Source organism: Anguilla rostrata, chromosome 17 (genome assembly GCF_018555375.3).
Source record: "Anguilla rostrata isolate EN2019 chromosome 17, ASM1855537v3, whole genome shotgun sequence".
NCBI classification, from domain to species: Eukaryota; Metazoa; Chordata; class Actinopteri; order Anguilliformes; family Anguillidae; genus Anguilla; species Anguilla rostrata.
Window position 1 is genome coordinate 29,075,041 of NC_057949.1, and position 17,813 is coordinate 29,092,853.

The 17,813-nt window shown below is 48.6% G+C and overlaps 3 protein-coding genes across 7 annotated transcripts in view; 1 reads left to right on the plus strand and 2 right to left on the minus strand.

The window, feature by feature from the left end:
• The window catches only part of mcoln1b (mucolipin TRP cation channel 1b), a 20,400-nt gene extending 13,685 nt beyond the window's left edge, over nucleotides 1–6,715 (minus strand). The window contains exons 1-4 of the mRNA XM_064314434.1: nucleotides 6,087–6,715; nucleotides 2,752–3,023; nucleotides 1,834–2,001; nucleotides 1,213–1,369 (exon numbers count right to left, since the gene is read on the minus strand). Of these exons, the coding sequence (XP_064170504.1) occupies nucleotides 1,213–1,369; nucleotides 1,834–2,001; nucleotides 2,752–3,023; nucleotides 6,087–6,126 (637 nt within the window). The 5' untranslated portion in view covers nucleotides 6,127–6,715. The remainder of the gene's footprint in view (nucleotides 1–1,212; nucleotides 1,370–1,833; nucleotides 2,002–2,751; nucleotides 3,024–6,086) is intronic.
• Nucleotides 6,716–8,229: 1,514 nt separating this feature from the next.
• trappc5 (trafficking protein particle complex subunit 5) lies at nucleotides 8,230–10,482 on the minus strand. Of its 3 annotated transcripts, none has more exons than XM_064314431.1 (3): nucleotides 10,330–10,482; nucleotides 9,768–10,040; nucleotides 8,230–8,914 (listed from the first exon to the last, which is right to left on the minus strand). In XM_064314431.1, the coding sequence occupies exons 1-3, from the start codon at nucleotides 10,411–10,413 to the stop codon at nucleotides 8,618–8,620; spliced, it is 654 nt and encodes a 217-aa protein (XP_064170501.1). In that variant the 5' UTR covers nucleotides 10,414–10,482; the 3' UTR covers nucleotides 8,230–8,617. The 3 variants fall into 3 exon arrangements, with proteins under 3 accessions (XP_064170501.1, XP_064170503.1, XP_064170502.1); XM_064314433.1 differs by having other exon boundaries at nucleotides 10,326–10,350; XM_064314432.1 differs by lacking the exon at nucleotides 10,330–10,482 and adding an exon at nucleotides 10,173–10,319.
• Nucleotides 10,483–12,056: 1,574 nt separating this feature from the next.
• pglyrp6 (peptidoglycan recognition protein 6) lies at nucleotides 12,057–17,413 on the plus strand. Of its 3 annotated transcripts, none has more exons than XM_064314765.1 (6): nucleotides 12,057–12,918; nucleotides 13,453–13,543; nucleotides 14,062–14,889; nucleotides 16,160–16,370; nucleotides 16,544–16,838; nucleotides 17,349–17,413. In XM_064314765.1, exons 2-6 carry the CDS (start codon nucleotides 13,480–13,482, stop codon nucleotides 17,361–17,363), a joined length of 1,413 nt encoding a protein of 470 aa, XP_064170835.1. In that variant the 5' UTR covers nucleotides 12,057–12,918; nucleotides 13,453–13,479; the 3' UTR covers nucleotides 17,364–17,413. The 3 variants fall into 3 exon arrangements, with proteins under 3 accessions (XP_064170835.1, XP_064170833.1, XP_064170834.1); XM_064314763.1 differs by having other exon boundaries at nucleotides 12,057–12,861; nucleotides 12,904–13,543; XM_064314764.1 differs by having other exon boundaries at nucleotides 12,057–12,861; nucleotides 13,074–13,543.
• The last annotated feature ends 400 nt before the right edge of the window (nucleotides 17,414–17,813 follow it).

The window sequence follows — 17,813 nt, forward strand, 5'->3', positions numbered from 1 at the left end:
TCAGACTTTCTTTTGCACATTCTGACTACCTTTTCCTGGGTTCAGAGAATAATCCTTTCTTTCAGTTTTACCTGTGTTTTACCTGTGTCTCTCGGTTTCTTGATTCTCTCAGGAAACTATATTGTGTCCAGATGTAGTTATGTAGTAATTAAGAAAATGCAACTAACTTAAAACTGAAATGAAACTGGTGTATTATTCCAGAACGGGTAAGTTTGACACACCAATCCTGACCAATCCTAGAAGGAGGAGTTGCCACTGAATGTGCTGCGCAGCCAATCAAATCCTTTCTCTGGGAATCACCTGACACAGAACCAGATTACACGCTTCATGAAGGCCGAGCTGCTCCACTGCAACTGAAGGATAAAACACCAGGAACAGACGGGAACAGACAGTCTGGCCATCCAATCAGGAAGTCCTTTACGTCGTCTCCATGGTTCTGTCTGTCCTTTTACGATCAGCACGGGGAGAGACAGGCTTCGAGTACAAACTGTGTCCCCTTCCTGAATTCGTTTAGTGTGCGGAACTTTCCGTACCTACACAGAAAACGGTCTCCAAAACCATGGTGGTTTCTAAGGGCTATTTTAGGCGCTGGATAGAGAAAATGTTTGGTGTTTGTCTGCAAAACGCGGTCACTGACTCAGCCACACCGTGCGGTTCTTATGATCCACGTGTGATTTATGATTTAAGCACAGTCAGACGGTCGTGATGACCCATACTCAATGTAAAAGAGGAAGCGAGACCGAGTGAGGAGGATGTATGAATGATAATGATGATGAGGGAGATGAGTGGAAAAAAGAGAGAAAGAGAGAGAGAGAGAAGAGGGGGAAACAGATGACAGCTGTGAGAGAAAGAGGAATTATGAGAGGAGAGATAGGATGTAAGAAAGAGAGGGAGAAGAAAGGAAAGAGAAGAGAGAGAGAGAGCAGACAATATAGAAAAGAGGAAGTGAGAGACAGGCAGATGTATGGATATTCAATGAGGAGAGAGAGAGTGAGAGAGAGAGAGAGAGAGAAAGAAAGAGAGAGAGACAGACAAAGGGGTGGGAGGGAGAGAGAATGATAAGGGCCTGATTTACTAAGACCTTTAGCATGTAAAAAGCTATTAGCACATGACAAACTAACAACGCAACCAATGATTGGTGCAAAACAAACACCATGGGCCAATCAGGTCTTAGTAAATCAGGCCCCGGAGCGCGGAGGCGAAGGCCGTTACCGGTGACGACGTGCGGGTCGATGTCGAACGTGTCATTGGCCGGATCGATGCTCCCCTTCCTGAAGTACCTCTGGCAGAGGGAGAGGGCGCTGCCGTTCACCCCAACCCCGTAAACGTAGGCGTACCGCCCCACCGTGGTGGCCGGCAGCGCCAGGTACTGAGGAAGAGGAGGATGACGAGGCAGAGCAACACAAATCAAAAAGCAGCAAAAAACAAGCAAAAAAAAATGTGTGCAAGAAACGGAAGATGATAAATTTAAAATATGTACAATTTACAGCACAGGTAGGACCTCAAAGGGACAAAATCCATCTCACCATCAAACCTCAGCCTGCAGACCACCTCTAGGCTGTAGTTTAATAAGCAGCGTTTGCAGTAGAAGACCTACCTGCTCTATGGCGTACTGGATGTGGCTGTAGACGGCAGCGTTTGCAGTAGAAGACCTACCTGCTCTATGGCGTACTGGATGTGGCTGTAGATGGCAGCGTTTGCAGTAGAAGACCTACCTGCTCTATGGCGTACTGGATGTGGCTGTAGATGGCAGCGTTTGCAGTAGAAGACCTACCTGCTCTATGGCGTACTGGATGTGGCTGTAGATGGCAGCGTTTGCAGTAGAAGACCTACCTGCTCTATGGCGTACTGGATGTGGCTGTAGACGTCGCTCTGCGTGTAGACCGTCAGGGGTTCTTCCGTGTCCTCGCCGTAGTCTTTGAGGAAGATGTTCTTGAAGGACGCGGTGTTCTCCTCATTGAAGGTCACCACCATCTGGTTGCTGAGACCAAACAGTACCAGCTATGGGAGAGAGGTGGTGGTGGGTGGGGGGGGAGAGATGGAGAGAGGTGGTGAGAGGGGGGGAAGAGGGAGGGAAAGGCAAGAAGAGAAAGAGAGGGATGAAGAGAGGGGGCAGTGCACTCGTTTCAGTATAATATCTCATTTGTTCATCATCATTTCCTGATTTGCCACAGAGGCAGTGCATAAATAGGCCAGGTCCTCACGCAGTCCTAAATCTACTGACCGCTAATAATAACTCTGTGGAGTGCAACAGACTGTTCTCCCCCATCAATGTGTGACGCATCATGCACTATGTCTCTACAGGCAGAATTTAGGCTGGGAGGGCGGCGGGCGGGGGGCGGGAGGCGGGGCGGGCAGGCGGGCGGTGGGCAGGGCGGGCAGGGCGGGGGGGGGGTGGTAGGGCGGGGGCAGGGCGGGAGGGCGTGGGCAGGGCGGGGCAGGGCGGGGGCAGAGGGGCAGGGGGCGGGGCAGGAGGGCGGGGCAGGGCGGGGCGGGCGGGCAGGGCGGGCAGGGCGGGGCAGGGCAGGGCGGTGGTAGAGCAGGGCAGGCAGGGAGGGCGAGGGCAGGAGGGCGGGGGCGGGCAGAGGGCTGGGCAGGGCGGGCGGGGGGGCAGGGCAGGGTGGGGCGGTGTAGGACGGGGCGGGGTGGGGCGGGGCGGGGTGGGGCGGGGCGGGGGCAGGGCGGGGCGGAGTAGGCAGGGCGGACAGGGCAGAGTAGGGCGGGGCAGGGCGGGGCAGGGCGGGGCCTCACCTGCGCAGTGACGATGACGATCTTGAGCATCTGCAGGCCCAGTTTGAAGGGCTTGCGGCCCTTGGCGTGGAACTTGTCGCAGGGGCTCATGAAGTAATACTTCAGCTTCCTGCGAAGCTCCTCCTCTTCCTCCTCATCCCGCTTGGAGACCGCCCACCCCCCCAGCCGCTGGGGCTGGGGCTGGGGCTGGGGCGGGGGGTTGCCGGGGGCGACGTGCTGATGAGAGTCACCGGAGCCGTAGTACGTCGCCGAGGTCAGCAGTTTGCCCCTCTCTGAGCGGGGAAACACAGCGCGGACAAGAGCGCGTCAAAAACCAAACTCAAACTGCGGTGCCTCGTTCTCACCAGCAGGACAGCGGGCGTTCCTTCTGCCCGCTGCAGCTGCTTCTGAACAGAACTGTCAAGAAAACTGTGTTTCATGTTGTTGAGTTTACATTTTTCTGATGTGAATTTTTTTTTTTTTTCATTGATTGTGCTGCCTCTTGGCCAGGTCTCCCCTGCAAAAGAGATGACGCAATCCCAATGCGACTTCCTGCTAAAAATTAAATTGGTTAAATAACAAAAAAATATATACATTTTAATGCTGAATCCAGGTGTGAATAGAGAGAGAGCACGTGTCAGACAGAGGATGGAGAAAAAGAGAGGGGGCAGGGAGACATGGAGGAGAGGAATGGAGGGATGGGATGGAGGGAGAGAGGGAGGATGAAGAACGAGGATGCACTGGCAGGGTAAGGAAGTGGTCTCGTAACCTAAAGGTCACGGGATCGATTCCTGGGTAGGACACATTCAATTTTATATCAATGTAATCCCTGCATTTTATATGAATGTGTATTGATGCTGTTTAATGTATATTAATGTAATTTAATGTTTATCATGATTGCCACGGCATCAGCTAATGGGGATCCTTTAAATAAACAAAATAAACACTGCTGTTGTACCGTTCAGCACGGTACTTAACCTGCATTGCTTCAGTATACATCCAGCTGTATGTAAATAAACCCAGCTACACGGTGTGTTGGCTTCTCAAAGCGATTACAACACAAGAAGCCACAAGCATAATAATACGAGGCACAATATAAGCCTGCCAAAATTTTTTTTTTTTTTCAAAAACACAACATCACGCGATCAAAAGAAAAGCCAACACACTCAGCGCCCTTTTTTTATTATGGGAAAAACAAACTGGCGTCATTCATCCATCAAACTAACGAAACATGATCACGGCCATTTCTCCTCAGGAACCAGACAACGCTGCTATTTTAAGGTCAGATGCCAGTTAGCTCCTCACGTTCCATCAGTCAATACAAAATGAGTAATCACACGGCAGGACTTCAACTTTCAGACCCCTGGTTCCTCCCCCCATTCTGCCCCCCCCCCCCCCCCCCCACCTCAGAAATGAAAAATAAAACATTCCGTTGACTGGGGGGTGAGAGACGAAGCTGGCGGTGCTGACACACACAGGTGGCTGCGGGCTGCTCTATTTCAGGTGTGCCCCCCCCCCCCGCCAAATGCGGCTTCTCCTTCTCTTCAAATGCAAACATGAAAGAAACTGGACAGACAAGGGGGGGGGGGGGGGGTCGTTCTGTGGTGGTGTCAGCAGAACTGGTGCCGTTTTGCTTTGCATGAAAGTACAACTGCCCACTTCCTGTTTTTCAGGAAGGGGTGGGGGTGGGGGGGGTTTAAATGGTGTCAGCGTACGGCAGTACCGCCGTTTAAAAAAAAGGGTGAAGGTGAGAGAAGGAAGGTGCACGTGCCACACCAGAGAACGGGAGCAGAAAGGAGAGAGAAGCAGAAACAAACAGGGTACAGAACAATCCCAGGAGGGGCCAGAGGATGATGGGAAACAAATTATCATTTCAATAACCCCCCCCCCCTCCTCACACACACACACACCCCTTCCCCCTTCCCCCAGAAAAAAATGATGACATGGCCTGTCCTGTTAAGATTCTGCTTGTAGAGTAGTGAACCCTTGTCTGGCTTTCTTGAAGCTATTGGAAATGTGAAGCAGAGGTGGGGTACCACTGCAGTGTCTATTTCATTGGGTAGAGGCTACTACTTGCCCTTTCCCGATTAGCACAGTGAATTAAACAGGAGCAAATCAGAAGAAGCTCCGTGAAAACACCTGGAAGGATAAGTTGGACCTTACTGAAAAACCCGTTATTCAAACAGAGTGCAAAGCAACGTTTGTGAATCAGTTTTAACAATTTGTCCATGTCGAGTGTTTAGAAAGAGAACCTTAAATCACTTTTTAAAAGCGGTTAAACATGCTCAGAAGCTTAATTTTGTCCATACATTTGTCTGTCCCTTGCAGCACGCCGTTTCCCCTGTATACATTGCTTTAGTGAATAATATTCCGTTTGTTTTGTGATTACCAGGCGCCAAATGCAATTGATTTGACTAATAGCCTGCAGTACTGTACAGGCTAGTAGGCCTATTAAATGAACATGGTCACACACACACACATTCGTCAGTAATATTTTGATCGCCTTCAAAACACATAATTAAATATTCTAAATTGAGATTGTGCCTCAACAGTGACCTCAAAAGGACAAAAGCCTGCGTCAACTTTCTAACAATTTCACAAAGGGCGAAGGTGACACGGTAGCATCGATGTCACCCTGAATTCCGCGAGGTGACCGCGTCAGCGTGATGTTTCACACCAACAACATGTTTACGACGTTTAGGTCAGAATTCTATCGATTTCACACGTTTTATGCCATTAATGCTGCCTACGACCGGACACATGCTACAGCACATGAAGTTGTGACTCAACGCTTGAGAAGCTTCAGCTAATCGATTCACTTCAGGTTCACACAGGCTATAATAAATGCAATGCTTTGTCCCGAAGATCACTCATGCATGCTTAGCGCTCCACCCGTCACTGTCCCTCCATCAACACACCCGAGGCACGAAAGCCGTAAACATCCAAAAAATAAATAAATAACTAGACAAAATGACAGACGCTTCTTCATAGCTGCCCATAATTATAGCCTACTGGAAATATTACATGAAATGAATGAATGATACATCAGCTACAGTTCTGCATTGCTGTTGTGTTGTCATTATTATAGTACATTTGGAGAACTGAACTCTTGGCAACATAATGCAACATGATCAAACGGGGAAATTAAAAAACGATGTGAAAAATTACAAGTAGCTCAGCAACGTCCTCGTTGCTATTTAACAAGTCTAATCAGACACTAAAATATCGTTTGAATATTAAGACGTCGATAACGTAAATCAAAACAGCACTAGCCTACAATTCTGACGTCCTGATTGATGTTACAACAGAAAAGTTAAATTGCCAGCTAACTAGCTGTAACTAGCCAGCGTACCAACCTGAATCGTGGTTGCAGTCATTACAACCAGGAGAAGCCATGTCGATGCCTTGAAATACATAAATAACTAAAATAAATGCGAAATACACGCAATAAATAAAGAAGAATCGCAGTTGAACTGTCGACTCCGGGCGACAATTACCATGTCGCTGTTTGACAGCAGCGCTGCGGCGTTTAAAACTACAGTAAACACACCTCTACACTTCCTCATCAGGTCATGTGACCTGCACCACGTGACGTAATGCGCACTCGGCCAGGCGCTCGTGCTGTGCGTTGAAATAGCGGACCGTAGGCTATAATTTAAATGGGGTAAAAGGGTCATAAATATGACATGACAACAATTACAACAATCGGACAAATAGCACATTACATTACCAGGTGATTATGAACCTCTGCGGCAGTTTTTGGGTCGTTCTGATGACTGCATCAATAAAAACTACATGAAAACATTTTGAATGTCCAAACACGCACTTTATGCACACTGGATACAAGCAACTGATCTGACATTGATCAGAACCGTTCCAGTACTGCAGCAAAGCTGAATGACCTTGCGTCCTATCGGGAAATAATAACTTTAGCACGTGCAGTGAAGACAGCGCACCGCTATAGTAGAATTGCGGGGGTTCCCCAGAAAGTTTTTTTGCTGGTTTACGCAACAACAGTGACAAGCAAATGTTGATTATAATTTGCAAAAAAAAAACATGAATATCTTCCAAACTTGTAATCTGATGATTTAATGATTAAAAGAGGATGAAAATTAATTCAAAATGTCAACCGTGAGAGGTGAAAACAGGCGAATTGAGGAAAAACAGAGCATACATACGGTCAGCAGTGGAACGGAAAGGCACAGGAACTTCAATCATACTGTGCAACAGCAACGGACTGCAGAGGAGAGTCTTCCATTTCCTCATCCACGATGACTCTGAAAAGCTTATAAGAGTTTAATATACTCAAGAGCGTTAAAGTTTTAAAGGATATTTAATGAAGCAACGCGGGTAACAGTGACTTGCGCAAAAAGGTGCGAAAAACAGGATGAGAACAAAACGCCTCCAGACAGCAGGTCCAGTTCCACTGCGGCCACGTCTCCAGGGGACGGGAAAAACAGGCGTGTCACTTTTTTTTTCCTCCACAGTTTCTTGCAACACATAACACACAAGCAGACGCAGAGCATTACATAGCACTAATACAGCTGATATGATTCAGTCTCGGGCATGGCACGCAAATACTTATTTGGTCAAAGTCATTTATAATAAACTCAAAAACACCATGCTTTTTATTTGTATATTTTTTTATTCTAAGACTGCACATACAAACAGTAGGACTTCATGGGAAAACTACAGCAACCTTAACAGAGGTTTGAACAGTCTGGCCCCTAGACCACCAATCCCTATCGTTCCTCATAGAACAGACATTCAAGTCCAAAGAGTGGACTAAACTACGAGGCCTAAGCCTGAAATCATTGCGTGTGCATCGCATCTGAACAGGAACACAGCACGATAAGCATATTTACAACAACCAAGCACTCAAAAAAAGGTGGTCTGAAAGGCAGGAAAGGGTTAAAAACAGAACTCGGTTTTAACCAATGGGAGGGCTGAGAGAATGCTTTTAAGAGCAGTGTCTGTCTGTTCATCAATACTTTTTTCTGGTACATTTAACACAAGGACTGCACAGATCCATATCAACCACTAATCTTAAGCGAGTATGTTAATTTAGCATAATTGAGCATGTATTGGACTAATACACCGCGGGCTGGAAAGAGAGCCTTCTAGGTCAATCCCTCATGAGTAAGTGCTGGAGTATCCATGTGTAATTTTCTTAAGACCCGTCAACATTGTACAAACAAGAACAGTACGTGAAGACCATTTTGTGGTTCTGGCCCAGAGGATAATTACACTCTGAGCAAACATGTCATCTTTTAAACAAATAAACACCAAAGCTGGAAAACTCCTGCACTCATGTGACAGAAGTCTACTGGTAAATTCCAGTCAGTCCAGGTTTTTAGTTCAGCGTGTCCGCTCTCCCAGCAAATAAGCAGACCCTCAGTACATAACTGATGCCCAATAATATCAACCAGTCTTACAAATAAATGTGTGAATCAGTGTGATATTCCATCTTCTGGATGCAGAGGTTAGACACTCAGTCTGTTATTTTTTTTTACCAGCCCAAGAGGCTGAAGAGGTAGGCGATTTTTCTCTGATCACAAGGTACGCTCACCTGCAATTGGCCCACATTTGTCACATGATGCCACTCGACTAATCAGAGTCACACAGAAGATTTTTTTTTAAGGATCAGTCACACACAGATTCACTGGCATTTAAAGTATATGGATTGGCTGATACGGTGGGCCAGCACTGAACAGGCTAAGCTATGCAGACAGGTTGGTGAAACTGTGCTGCATTTGTTAAAAAAAACGAACAAACAAACAAACAAAACCATAGAGTGAAGAACAGCACACCGACTCAGTAAGCCCTGCCCACCCAAGACCTGCAAGGCTCCGCCCCCCCACCCCACCCCCACATAGCCCCGCCTCCTTCACCGGCCGTCCAGGGCCTTGTCGCGGGCGATGACCGCCTCGTCGAACTTGATCATGAGGGTGGTGCCCTTGTGCCAGTGGGCGGTGACCTTGGCGGGGAAGCCGCTGTGGGTGAGCACGGCCTCCACGATGCCGGCGGTGAAGGCGGCGCAGTTCAGCGTGCTGTTCTCCTTCGGCACCGAGATGAAGGCGTTGATCAGCGGCTCCTTCTCGATGATGTAGTAGGTCTTGTCGTCGTCGTTGGCCTGCTCCAGCTTGTCGGCCTCCTTCCCGAACAGCGCCTTCCACACCGACACCTGAGACAGACGGACGGGCAGCCGGCGAGACGCCATTTAAGCACACGTTAAAACCCTAAATTATGACACACGCTCTCATATGACCTTACAGTGTTATTTAAGATAGGGTGAAGACAGACTGTGACGTTGTTTATGATAGGTGCCGGCCAGGATTCTAGGAATATGATTAAAACGGACTGCACTACATACTCTTAAAGCGTGGAAGGACAGTAGCGGCCCTGGAGGGCCAGAGTGTATGCAGGTTTTTGTTTCCAGGAATTACTCTGGCTAAATTAGCCGACTGGCTGTATACACAAACACTGGTGCACTCGTAGATTAGATCAGAGTAAAATGTTTTATGTAGGGACACAAGCAAAGCCTTAGGCAGTCATTCATGCACTTGTCAAGAAATCTAGCTAAATTTAAGTAAATAAAGCAACAGGCATGAAAACCAAAAACAGATACGGCCCTCTGTATCTTTGACTCACAAAACAGGGTTATTACTACAGGTTGAAGGTTGACGGGGGTTTGTGCAATGACTAACTCCTTAACAACACAACACAGGCGCCAACGGCTCGTGTGTAATAGCTTACGCCTGTATTCTCAACTATCTGCGCAACTATCTGCAACTACGTTCAATCTCTCAGGGTCTCGCTATCCAGACTTCATTTCAACATGGATCCGATAAAACAAAATTAACAGTCGGGCAACCCAAAAATGTAAGCAGGCGCCCAGATAACAATCCACGCGTCCTAATTACGTAGGAGCAGAGGTGTAAGTTTTTGGTTTACCTATAAACCACCCGGTAAATTCTTACAGTTGCGCAAAGGATGCGCATATTCAAAGTCGCCTTTCTCGGGTACAGCAAACGCACCTTGATGAAGAGCAGTATGTTGAGAACCTTCGTCTCCCTCTTCCCGTTCTTCTCGCGCAGCACCAGGACGTCCAGCAGGCTCGCTCCCACGCCCTGGCCGAGGTCCGCGAGGCGCGCCTGCAGCTCGGACACCGAGTAAACGCGGCTCTGGCAGTACTGCACCATCTCGGAGAAGAGCAGGGCGAAGGCGCTCACGCTGACCTCGGTCTTCGGCCGGGTTAACGAGCGCTCCAGGATCGCCGATTTCCCCCTCGTAAAGCGGGTGTCCATTCTCTAGCGGGGCAGACAATTAAACACGTCAAGATTTTATCATCGCTGGTATTTTACTAATGTTCATGTTCTAAATGACATGACGTTATTTTGATACTCATTGTAAGTATTTCTGTTGGTAGCAAGTATAGTCACCCAACAGTCTGCCGATATGAAACATTCGCTTGCCAGCGACTGCAGGTTATTCTACAAATTTGTTTTTAGAGTGTAACGATACGACGAATGCCAACTTGCTAAATACAATGTATGCATCATCATCAACATGTTAATTGATTAGATTTCACAAACCTACCTGGCTTTCTGGAATCGCGCAGTTCTGAAGTAAACACGCCGATTTCCTGTTCCGGGTCACGTGCGCTGCGTCACAGTACAGCATGTGGATGCGCAGTAGAAGTTCATGCAGCAGTCAATATTTAATACTATCGACACATCCGGACCATATGAACACCAGTTTATCGCCACAGCGCCAGATGAGCTAGAGATGAACAAGCATACTACTGGAAAAAATATATATTTTCTGTCACGCCTGACTAGCAAGATTTTAACAATAATAATTTAATTAAAAAATTAAGCATGCAATTTCCATTTTTATCTTCTATAGGTCTACTGTAAGCCTCTTCAAAACAAAAGACAGGAGTTGACATTCAACACAAATGATATATAGAGTATTGGCATACAGTTCATACAACACAAACATCATCAGATTTAATCAAAATGTCAATAAATGTGATCAATCAACCCAGTAGAGGGCGATGTTGAATAACATTAATTATTTACACAACATCAGGGGTTGTCAAGTCTGGGTGCAAGTTTTCATTTTAGACCAGCACTATGACACCTGATTACGCTACTTACTGTGACTAATCATGGTCTTCAATCAGGACCTTGATAAGTAGAATCAGGTGTCTTAGTGCTGGGTTAAAACAAAAATCTCTGCCCACACTGGCTCTTTTCGGATTGCAACACACATTTTAAACACAGGATGTGCAGTTATCTAAAAGGAACAGCCTGGTTCTTTAGTGTGTTTGTGTTTGTGTTGCAGTCCTGTGTGGTTTTGAAATGCGTGGACACATCATATATTCCTGTAAAGAGCATGTTTTTGGTACTGCACCACCCCCTATGCCACTCCCTACGACCCTACAACCCCCCAACCCCCCCGCCCCTCCCCCCCCACCTAATTCCGCTCACCGTGCGATCCTGACGCTGGACGGTAAACAGGTGCATACTGTCACTGCATCGGAAGAAACCGTTAATCATTAACTGTCCTTCACCAATTTTCCAGAATTACAGGGTGTGAAGCACAGCAAGTTTGTTTTTTTTCCCCCAACGGGATCTAACGTATGGAAACAATGACACATTCACATAGCTAGGAATTCTGGGCCCCCTGTAAGAATATTGCTCTGCCCCCCCCCCCCCCCCTTTTTTAAATAAAACAAATAGAATTTTAAAAAAAAATGTATTTTTATTTTTTAGCTGTGGGCTCCTGGAATCGTCACCACCTTTCACCCCACTAGCAGCAGCCCTGCGATGATCCGTTGCCATGGCACCACTGCTTTATCACTCCTGCTGACATCACATGTTGCAGACGCAGCGGCAGACGCAGCAGCACAAAACGCAGGGTCGGTCGGAATGTGAGGTTAGGGTTTGCACGGCATATGATTTGTGTCAGGAGATGAGCTATGGACGTGTGACAAAACAAAATCGAGGCAACTTTGCCTTTTTTGTCATAAATAACAGACTATGTAACGCTAAATAATTTCATAGCTGTTTTACGATTTTCTCTTAGTGGAACAGTTGAGTCCCAAATGTGTGACACAACCGCAATTATGTAAGTATTGCTTAATGTAAAATTGCATAGAAAGTGGGAGCGAATCTTAAATAGACAAGGAGAACAGAGGTAAGTTTTATTGGAGGGTGGGGGGGGCAATGAAATGTGCTGCACCAGGTTTGTGTCCTGCGTTGCTATCAATATTTCAACATTTCAAGAGCATAAGTGTTGACTTATATGACACAAGCATCTACTCAGGCTCTTGGCTTGCTTTATTGTGACCTTGTTATATATCAGATTATCAAATGGCATGCAACAGGATATGTGATGTGTACCCCAAAATAATTATGCACTAATTCTAGCATTTACAACCAACAACTGGAATGCCTTACTTGCTATCGAATACTAGCTTTAGGGACCCATCATTTTTTTTGGCACCCACCATGGGCCTGAGCAAGGCTCACTGTATTTTCTGCGGGCTGGGACCTCCCTTATTTTCAGGAACACAGAGACACAAATTCCATATTGACACAGGCTATGCAATGAAATGTCAATATGAGGGCATCAGATAAAGTCACACCAACGACCTTGAGCCAAAGGGCCAAACACGCACACACACATGCACGCACGCAAATGCGTGCAAACACAAACAACTGTACATTTCCCACACAATTCGATGAGTGGGTGGAAATAAATACAGACCGATATTTTTATCCGTCCTCAGTGTTTGCCTGAGTCACAGCTGGCCTGTGCTTATAAGCCCTGGGGAGAGATTAGGATCAGTTCTGAGCAGGAGAGGAGAGAGTTCTGAGCAGGGACAGACGGAGTTCTGAGCAGGAGAGAGTTCTGAGCAGAAGAGGAGAGAGTTCTGAGGAGGAGCAAAGGGAGTTCTTAGGAGGAGCAGAGAGAGCAGAGAGAGTTCTGAGCAGACGGAGTTCTGAGCAGGAGAGGAGAGAGCAGAGAGAGTTCTGAGCAGAAGAGGAGAGAGTTCTGAGGAGGAGCAAAGGGAGTTCTTAGGAGGAGCAGAGAGAGCAGAGAGAGTTCTGAGCAGACGGAGTTCTTAGGAGGAGCAGAGAGAGCAGAGAGAGTTCTGAGCAGGAGAGAGCAGAGAGAGTTCTGAGCAGACGGAGTTCTGAGCAGGAGAGGAGAGAGCAGAGAGAGTTCTGAGCAGACGGAGTTCTGAGCAGGAGAGGAGAGAGCAGAGAGAGTTCTGAGCAGGAGAGGAGAGAGCAGAGAGAGTTCTGAGCAGGAGAGGAGAGAGCAGAGAGAGTTCTGAGCAGAAGAGGAGAGAGTTCTGAGGAGGAGCAGAGAGAGCAGAGAGAGTTCTGAGCAGACGGAGTTCTGAGCAGGAGAGGAGAGAGCAGAGAGAGTTCTGAGCAGACGGAGTTCTAAGCAGTAGAGGAGAGAGCAGAGAGAGTTCTGAGCAGACGGAGTTCTAAGCAGGAGAGGAGAGAGCAGAGAGAGTTCTGAGCAGACAGAGTTCTGAGCAGGAGAGGAGAGAGCAGAGAGAGTTCTGAGCAGACGGAGTTCTGAGCAGGAGAGGAGAGAGCAGAGAGAGTTCTGAGCAGACGGAGTTCTGAGCAGGAGAGGAGAGAGCAGAGAGTTCTGAGCAGAGGGCGTTCTGAGCAGGAGCACACAGCAGTAGAGTTCACATACGGCAGTACTGCTCTTCCGATGGGACCCACGGCAACACGCATCGTCGCTATGGTCATGCTGGGCATCACTGCCCGCTGTCACGGTAACCACCGCTCTACACCCACAGGCTCGCAGCCTCACCACTCTACACGCACACGCTCGCAGTTCAATTTTTAGAAAAGCAAGGACATGCAAGGATGCTCTGCAACAAAGAGGAACACTCACTTCAGAGAGTAAGACCGCTGCTTCACATAAGACTGCAAAACTATATGTTTGAATGTACAGCATTAAAGTGGTAATGGTTTTACAATTACATCAATAATAATCCAGTTTAACAACCGGTAATTTGCTTTTTAAAGCTGTGTTTAACAAGGACCTATATGTTATATACTATATAGGTCATATGGTGTATGAGCATATGACTGCATGGCTGTAGGACCGCACTGACTGTATGATCTGCATGTTACCGTGTGGACCACTTGATCTCCAGACTGCAGTGGTGTTGAGGTCTCGGTAAAGCGCGGTGACTCAGTGGTGAAACAGGCCTGTAGGTGTGTGCTGTGGATCGTGGCGTGGCGTACGGCTCACGGGGGGGTGGGGGGCGGCTCTCTCTGGTTTCAGACCCCCCCCAGCGGAGCATGGAGAGCTTCATCGCGGCGGTGGAGCAGGTGGAAGCGTGGAACCCGGAGCTGAAGGGCGTGGCCCTGCTGAGGAGCCTCCGGGGGTGGGGGGGGCTGGACGGCCCTCTCGTCCGACACTTCCTGGGCCCCCCCAGCGAGGAGGCTCCCCCCACGCTCCCTTCCGCGGCGTCCGACTTCTTCCGGAGCGTGATTGGCCACCGGGTCACCGAGGCCGGGGAGGAAGAGGGCGTGGTCCTGACGCAGGACGGCACCACGGTCGCCCTGGCTCCGCTCATTTTGGGCCTGGAGGCGGGGCTGCGGGCGGGAGAGGGGTCCCCTCTGTCGGGGGTGTACGCCCTCGCCCTGGCCCAGACCCTGGGCCTGTCCTTCCTGCGCTCCCCGCCCCCGGACAGCCTGGGCCCAGATGGCTGCTGGGATAACGTGACGTCACCGCGGGCCTTCACGCTCTCCGGGACGCCCTCCCTGGCGACGGACGCGCTCGTCAACGGCGGGATGGACGGCGTGGTCCTCGGGACGGAGCTCTTTGGCCGCGCCCCCGAGCGCCCGCCCGTCCTGAGCGGCCTCCTGCGGCGGTACTACCAGCACCGCCTGCGGGACGGCGGGTTGGGCTCCGCCCCCCGCCTCATCAGCCCGCGCCGCCGGCAGAACTTCCGGGAGCTGGTGAGCCCCGCCCTGCTGCGGGAGCAGGTGCGCGAGGCGCTGGCGCTGCGCCGCCGCCTGGCCGCAGACCCCGCCCTGGCCCAGGGGGCGGAGACCGAGGCCGCCGCGCTCGACGCGGGGCTGGAGCTGTTCGTCCGCAGGTACACAGGTGAGCACGACCCCCAGCCGAAGCAGGGAGGGGAGCGGGAGGGTGCTGCACTACTGAACACCCCCAGTGCAGGAATGAGCGAAATAAACCATTAACCAACCAACACACTGATTAACCAACCAACACACTAACCAACCAACCAACACACTAACTAACCAACCAACACACTAACCAACCAACCAACACACTAATAACCAACCAACACACTAACCAACCAACCGACACACTAACCAACCAACCGACACACTAACCAACCAACCGACACACTAACAAACCAACCGACACACTAATTAACCAACCAACACACTAACCAACCAACCAACACACTCAACAACCACACACTACAACCAACGACACATAATTAACCAACCAACACACTAACCAACCAACCAACACACTAACCAACCAACCAACACACTAATCAACCAACCAATACACTAACCAACCAACCAACACACTAACCAACCAACCAACACACTAACCAACCAACCAACACACTAATTAACCAACCAACACACTAACCAACCAACCAACACACTAATTAACCAACCAACACACTAACCAACCAACCAACACACTAATTAACCAACCAACACACTAACCAACCAACCAACACACTAACCAACCAACCAACACACTAACCAACCAACCAACCAACACACTAACCAACCAACCAACACACTAATTAACCAACCAACACACTAACCAACCAACCAACACACTAACCAACCAACCAACACACTAACCAACCAACCAACACACTAATTAACCAACCAACACACTAACCAACCAACCGACACACTAACCAACCAACCAACACACTAATTAACCAACCAACACACTAACCAACCAACCAACACACTAACGAAGCGAGCCATGATTATTTGACAGTGTTAGTCTAATCAGTTCTAACTTCACTGTTAATGAAGAAAGAGGCTGTGACCAAAATGCAAAAATAACAGCCCCACTAACCTCCCTATCAGAAACCCAGTCAATCAGTTATTATTGGGGTGCCCAGTCTTATCCAAAAACAGACGTTGTAAGTGCAGGTTTTTGTTTTTTCCTAACACTAAGCCTGATTCTGATTCAACTTTTCGATGTTTTGATTAAAGACCATGATTAGTTAACCAGTTGAATCAGGTGTCATAGCGCTGGGCTAACGCAAAAAACCTGCATCCACACCGGCCCTAATTTTGACCGGGCTTGTGTAAACAGTTTCAGCCCCACCGGTTGTTAAAAGCGGCCCTGCGTCCCTCTCCCCCTCCGCTAGAGTGTCCCGCCATCATCCCGCGGTGCCAGTGGGAGGCGGAGCCGTACCGGGGCACGCCCACCCTGCTGGCCCTGCCCCTGTCCTTCCTGTACGTGCACCACACCTACGAGCCGAGCCGGCCCTGCCTGACCTTCCAGCAGTGCGCCGCGGACATGAGGTCCATGCAGCGCTTCCACCAGGACGACCGCGGCTGGGACGACATCGGATACAGGTGCTGCCCCAACGCCGCCGCCGCACGCCACGACACGCCATACCACGTTATGTCATGCTACACCACGCTACGTCATGCTACAACACACCTCACCATACTGAAATTCAGATGAAGTACCTTGCTCACGGGTAAAACGGCAGTGTCGATGACCCCCCCCCTCCCCCCCCCACCAGCTTCGTGGCGGGCTCGGACGGGTACATCTATGAGGGGCGGGGCTGGAACTGGCGCGGAGCTCACACCAAGGGCCAGAACTCCCGCGGCTACGGCGTGTCCATCATCGGGGACTACACGATCGACCTGCCGTCCCGCCCGACCCTGGAGCTGGTCCGGGACCGGCTGACGGCCTGCGCGGTGGGCGGGGACCGGCTGATCGCCAACTACACCATCCACGGCCACCGGCAGCTGGTCAACACCTCCTGCCCCGGCGACGCCCTCTTCTCGGAGATCCAGGGGTGGGCGCACTTCAGGGTAAAGACCAGACTGACCGCGTTTAGGCCGTACTGACCGTATGACCGCAACACCGCCTGACATTCGACTGTGCAGTCCTACCGCACGATCATAGGGACTGTACTGTACAAACCGCATGGACTACAATGCCTGTAGGTATGAGCTCACTGTATGTCTGTGAGGCTGTCAAACCCTGACTTCTTATCCTGGATGAAGGGTTCATTAGAAAATATGTTTACATGTTATGAGAAAGATCAGTGAACATGGTGGGCTGACCTGAACTTGCTTTACTGCTTGGTGAAGGCCTGTTCATTACATGGCATTCTGTGCCCAGGACAAAGCCCTTACATTCGTTTCACAGGAAGTCAGCTTACATTCCTTTACATCAGTGACAGGAAGTCACTTTACATTCCTTTACATCTGTGACAGGAAGTCAGCTTACATTCCTTTACATCAGTGACAGGAAGTCATCTTACATTCCTTTACATCTCTGACAGGAAGTCACCTTACATTCCTTTTCATCTCTGACAGGAAGTCCAGCTTTGAAGATTGGCAACATGAAGACACCAGAATAAGAAATAAAATTAGTTTCTTAAGCAGCTTGTCTGTGAATTTCTTTTAACGTTATTTAAATAATTAACACTGTGTTGCCTTCAAAATGTAATTGTATAATGTATAGACGCATGGTATACTGACAAATATAAATTGTATTACACATCATGTGGACAAAACCGTGAATTGAAGTAGAAATGTGTTTTTTACAATGTATTTTACAAAAGAAAGTACAGTATATAGACATGTTGAAATATGTTTAGAAATGCACATTTGTAGAATTCTGGAAATCTTCTGTACCTATAAATAGAAGTATTGCAATTTTTTAGGTAAATTCATATTATACTCTATTTCACTCAGGATAAGAGGGTCTACTGAATATGAATGTAATGTAATATTGTTCATATTTGACATGCACATTTACCATTCATTATTTATGCTTAT

Excerpts from the sequence above, each read along its gene's own strand:
- trappc5 (XM_064314431.1), bottom strand. The coding sequence starts at position 10,413 with ATGCTGTACTGTGACGCAGCGCACGTGACCCGGAACAGGAAATCGGCG. Across the intron at positions 10,041-10,329 it reads GCGCGATTCCAGAAAGCCAG|AGAATGGACACCCGCTTTAC; the intron begins GTAGGTTTGTGA and ends CTGCCCCGCTAG. Across the intron at positions 8,915-9,767 it reads ACATACTGCTCTTCATCAAG|GTGTCGGTGTGGAAGGCGCT; the intron begins GTGCGTTTGCTG and ends CGTCTGTCTCAG.
- pglyrp6 (XM_064314765.1), top strand. The coding sequence starts at position 13,480 with ATGGGACCCACGGCAACACGCATCGTCGCTATGGTCATGCTGGGCATC. Across the intron at positions 13,544-14,061 it reads CATCACTGCCCGCTGTCACG|ACCCCCCCCAGCGGAGCATG; the intron begins GTAACCACCGCT and ends CTCTGGTTTCAG. Across the intron at positions 16,371-16,543 it reads TGGGACGACATCGGATACAG|CTTCGTGGCGGGCTCGGACG; the intron begins GTGCTGCCCCAA and ends CCCCCCCACCAG.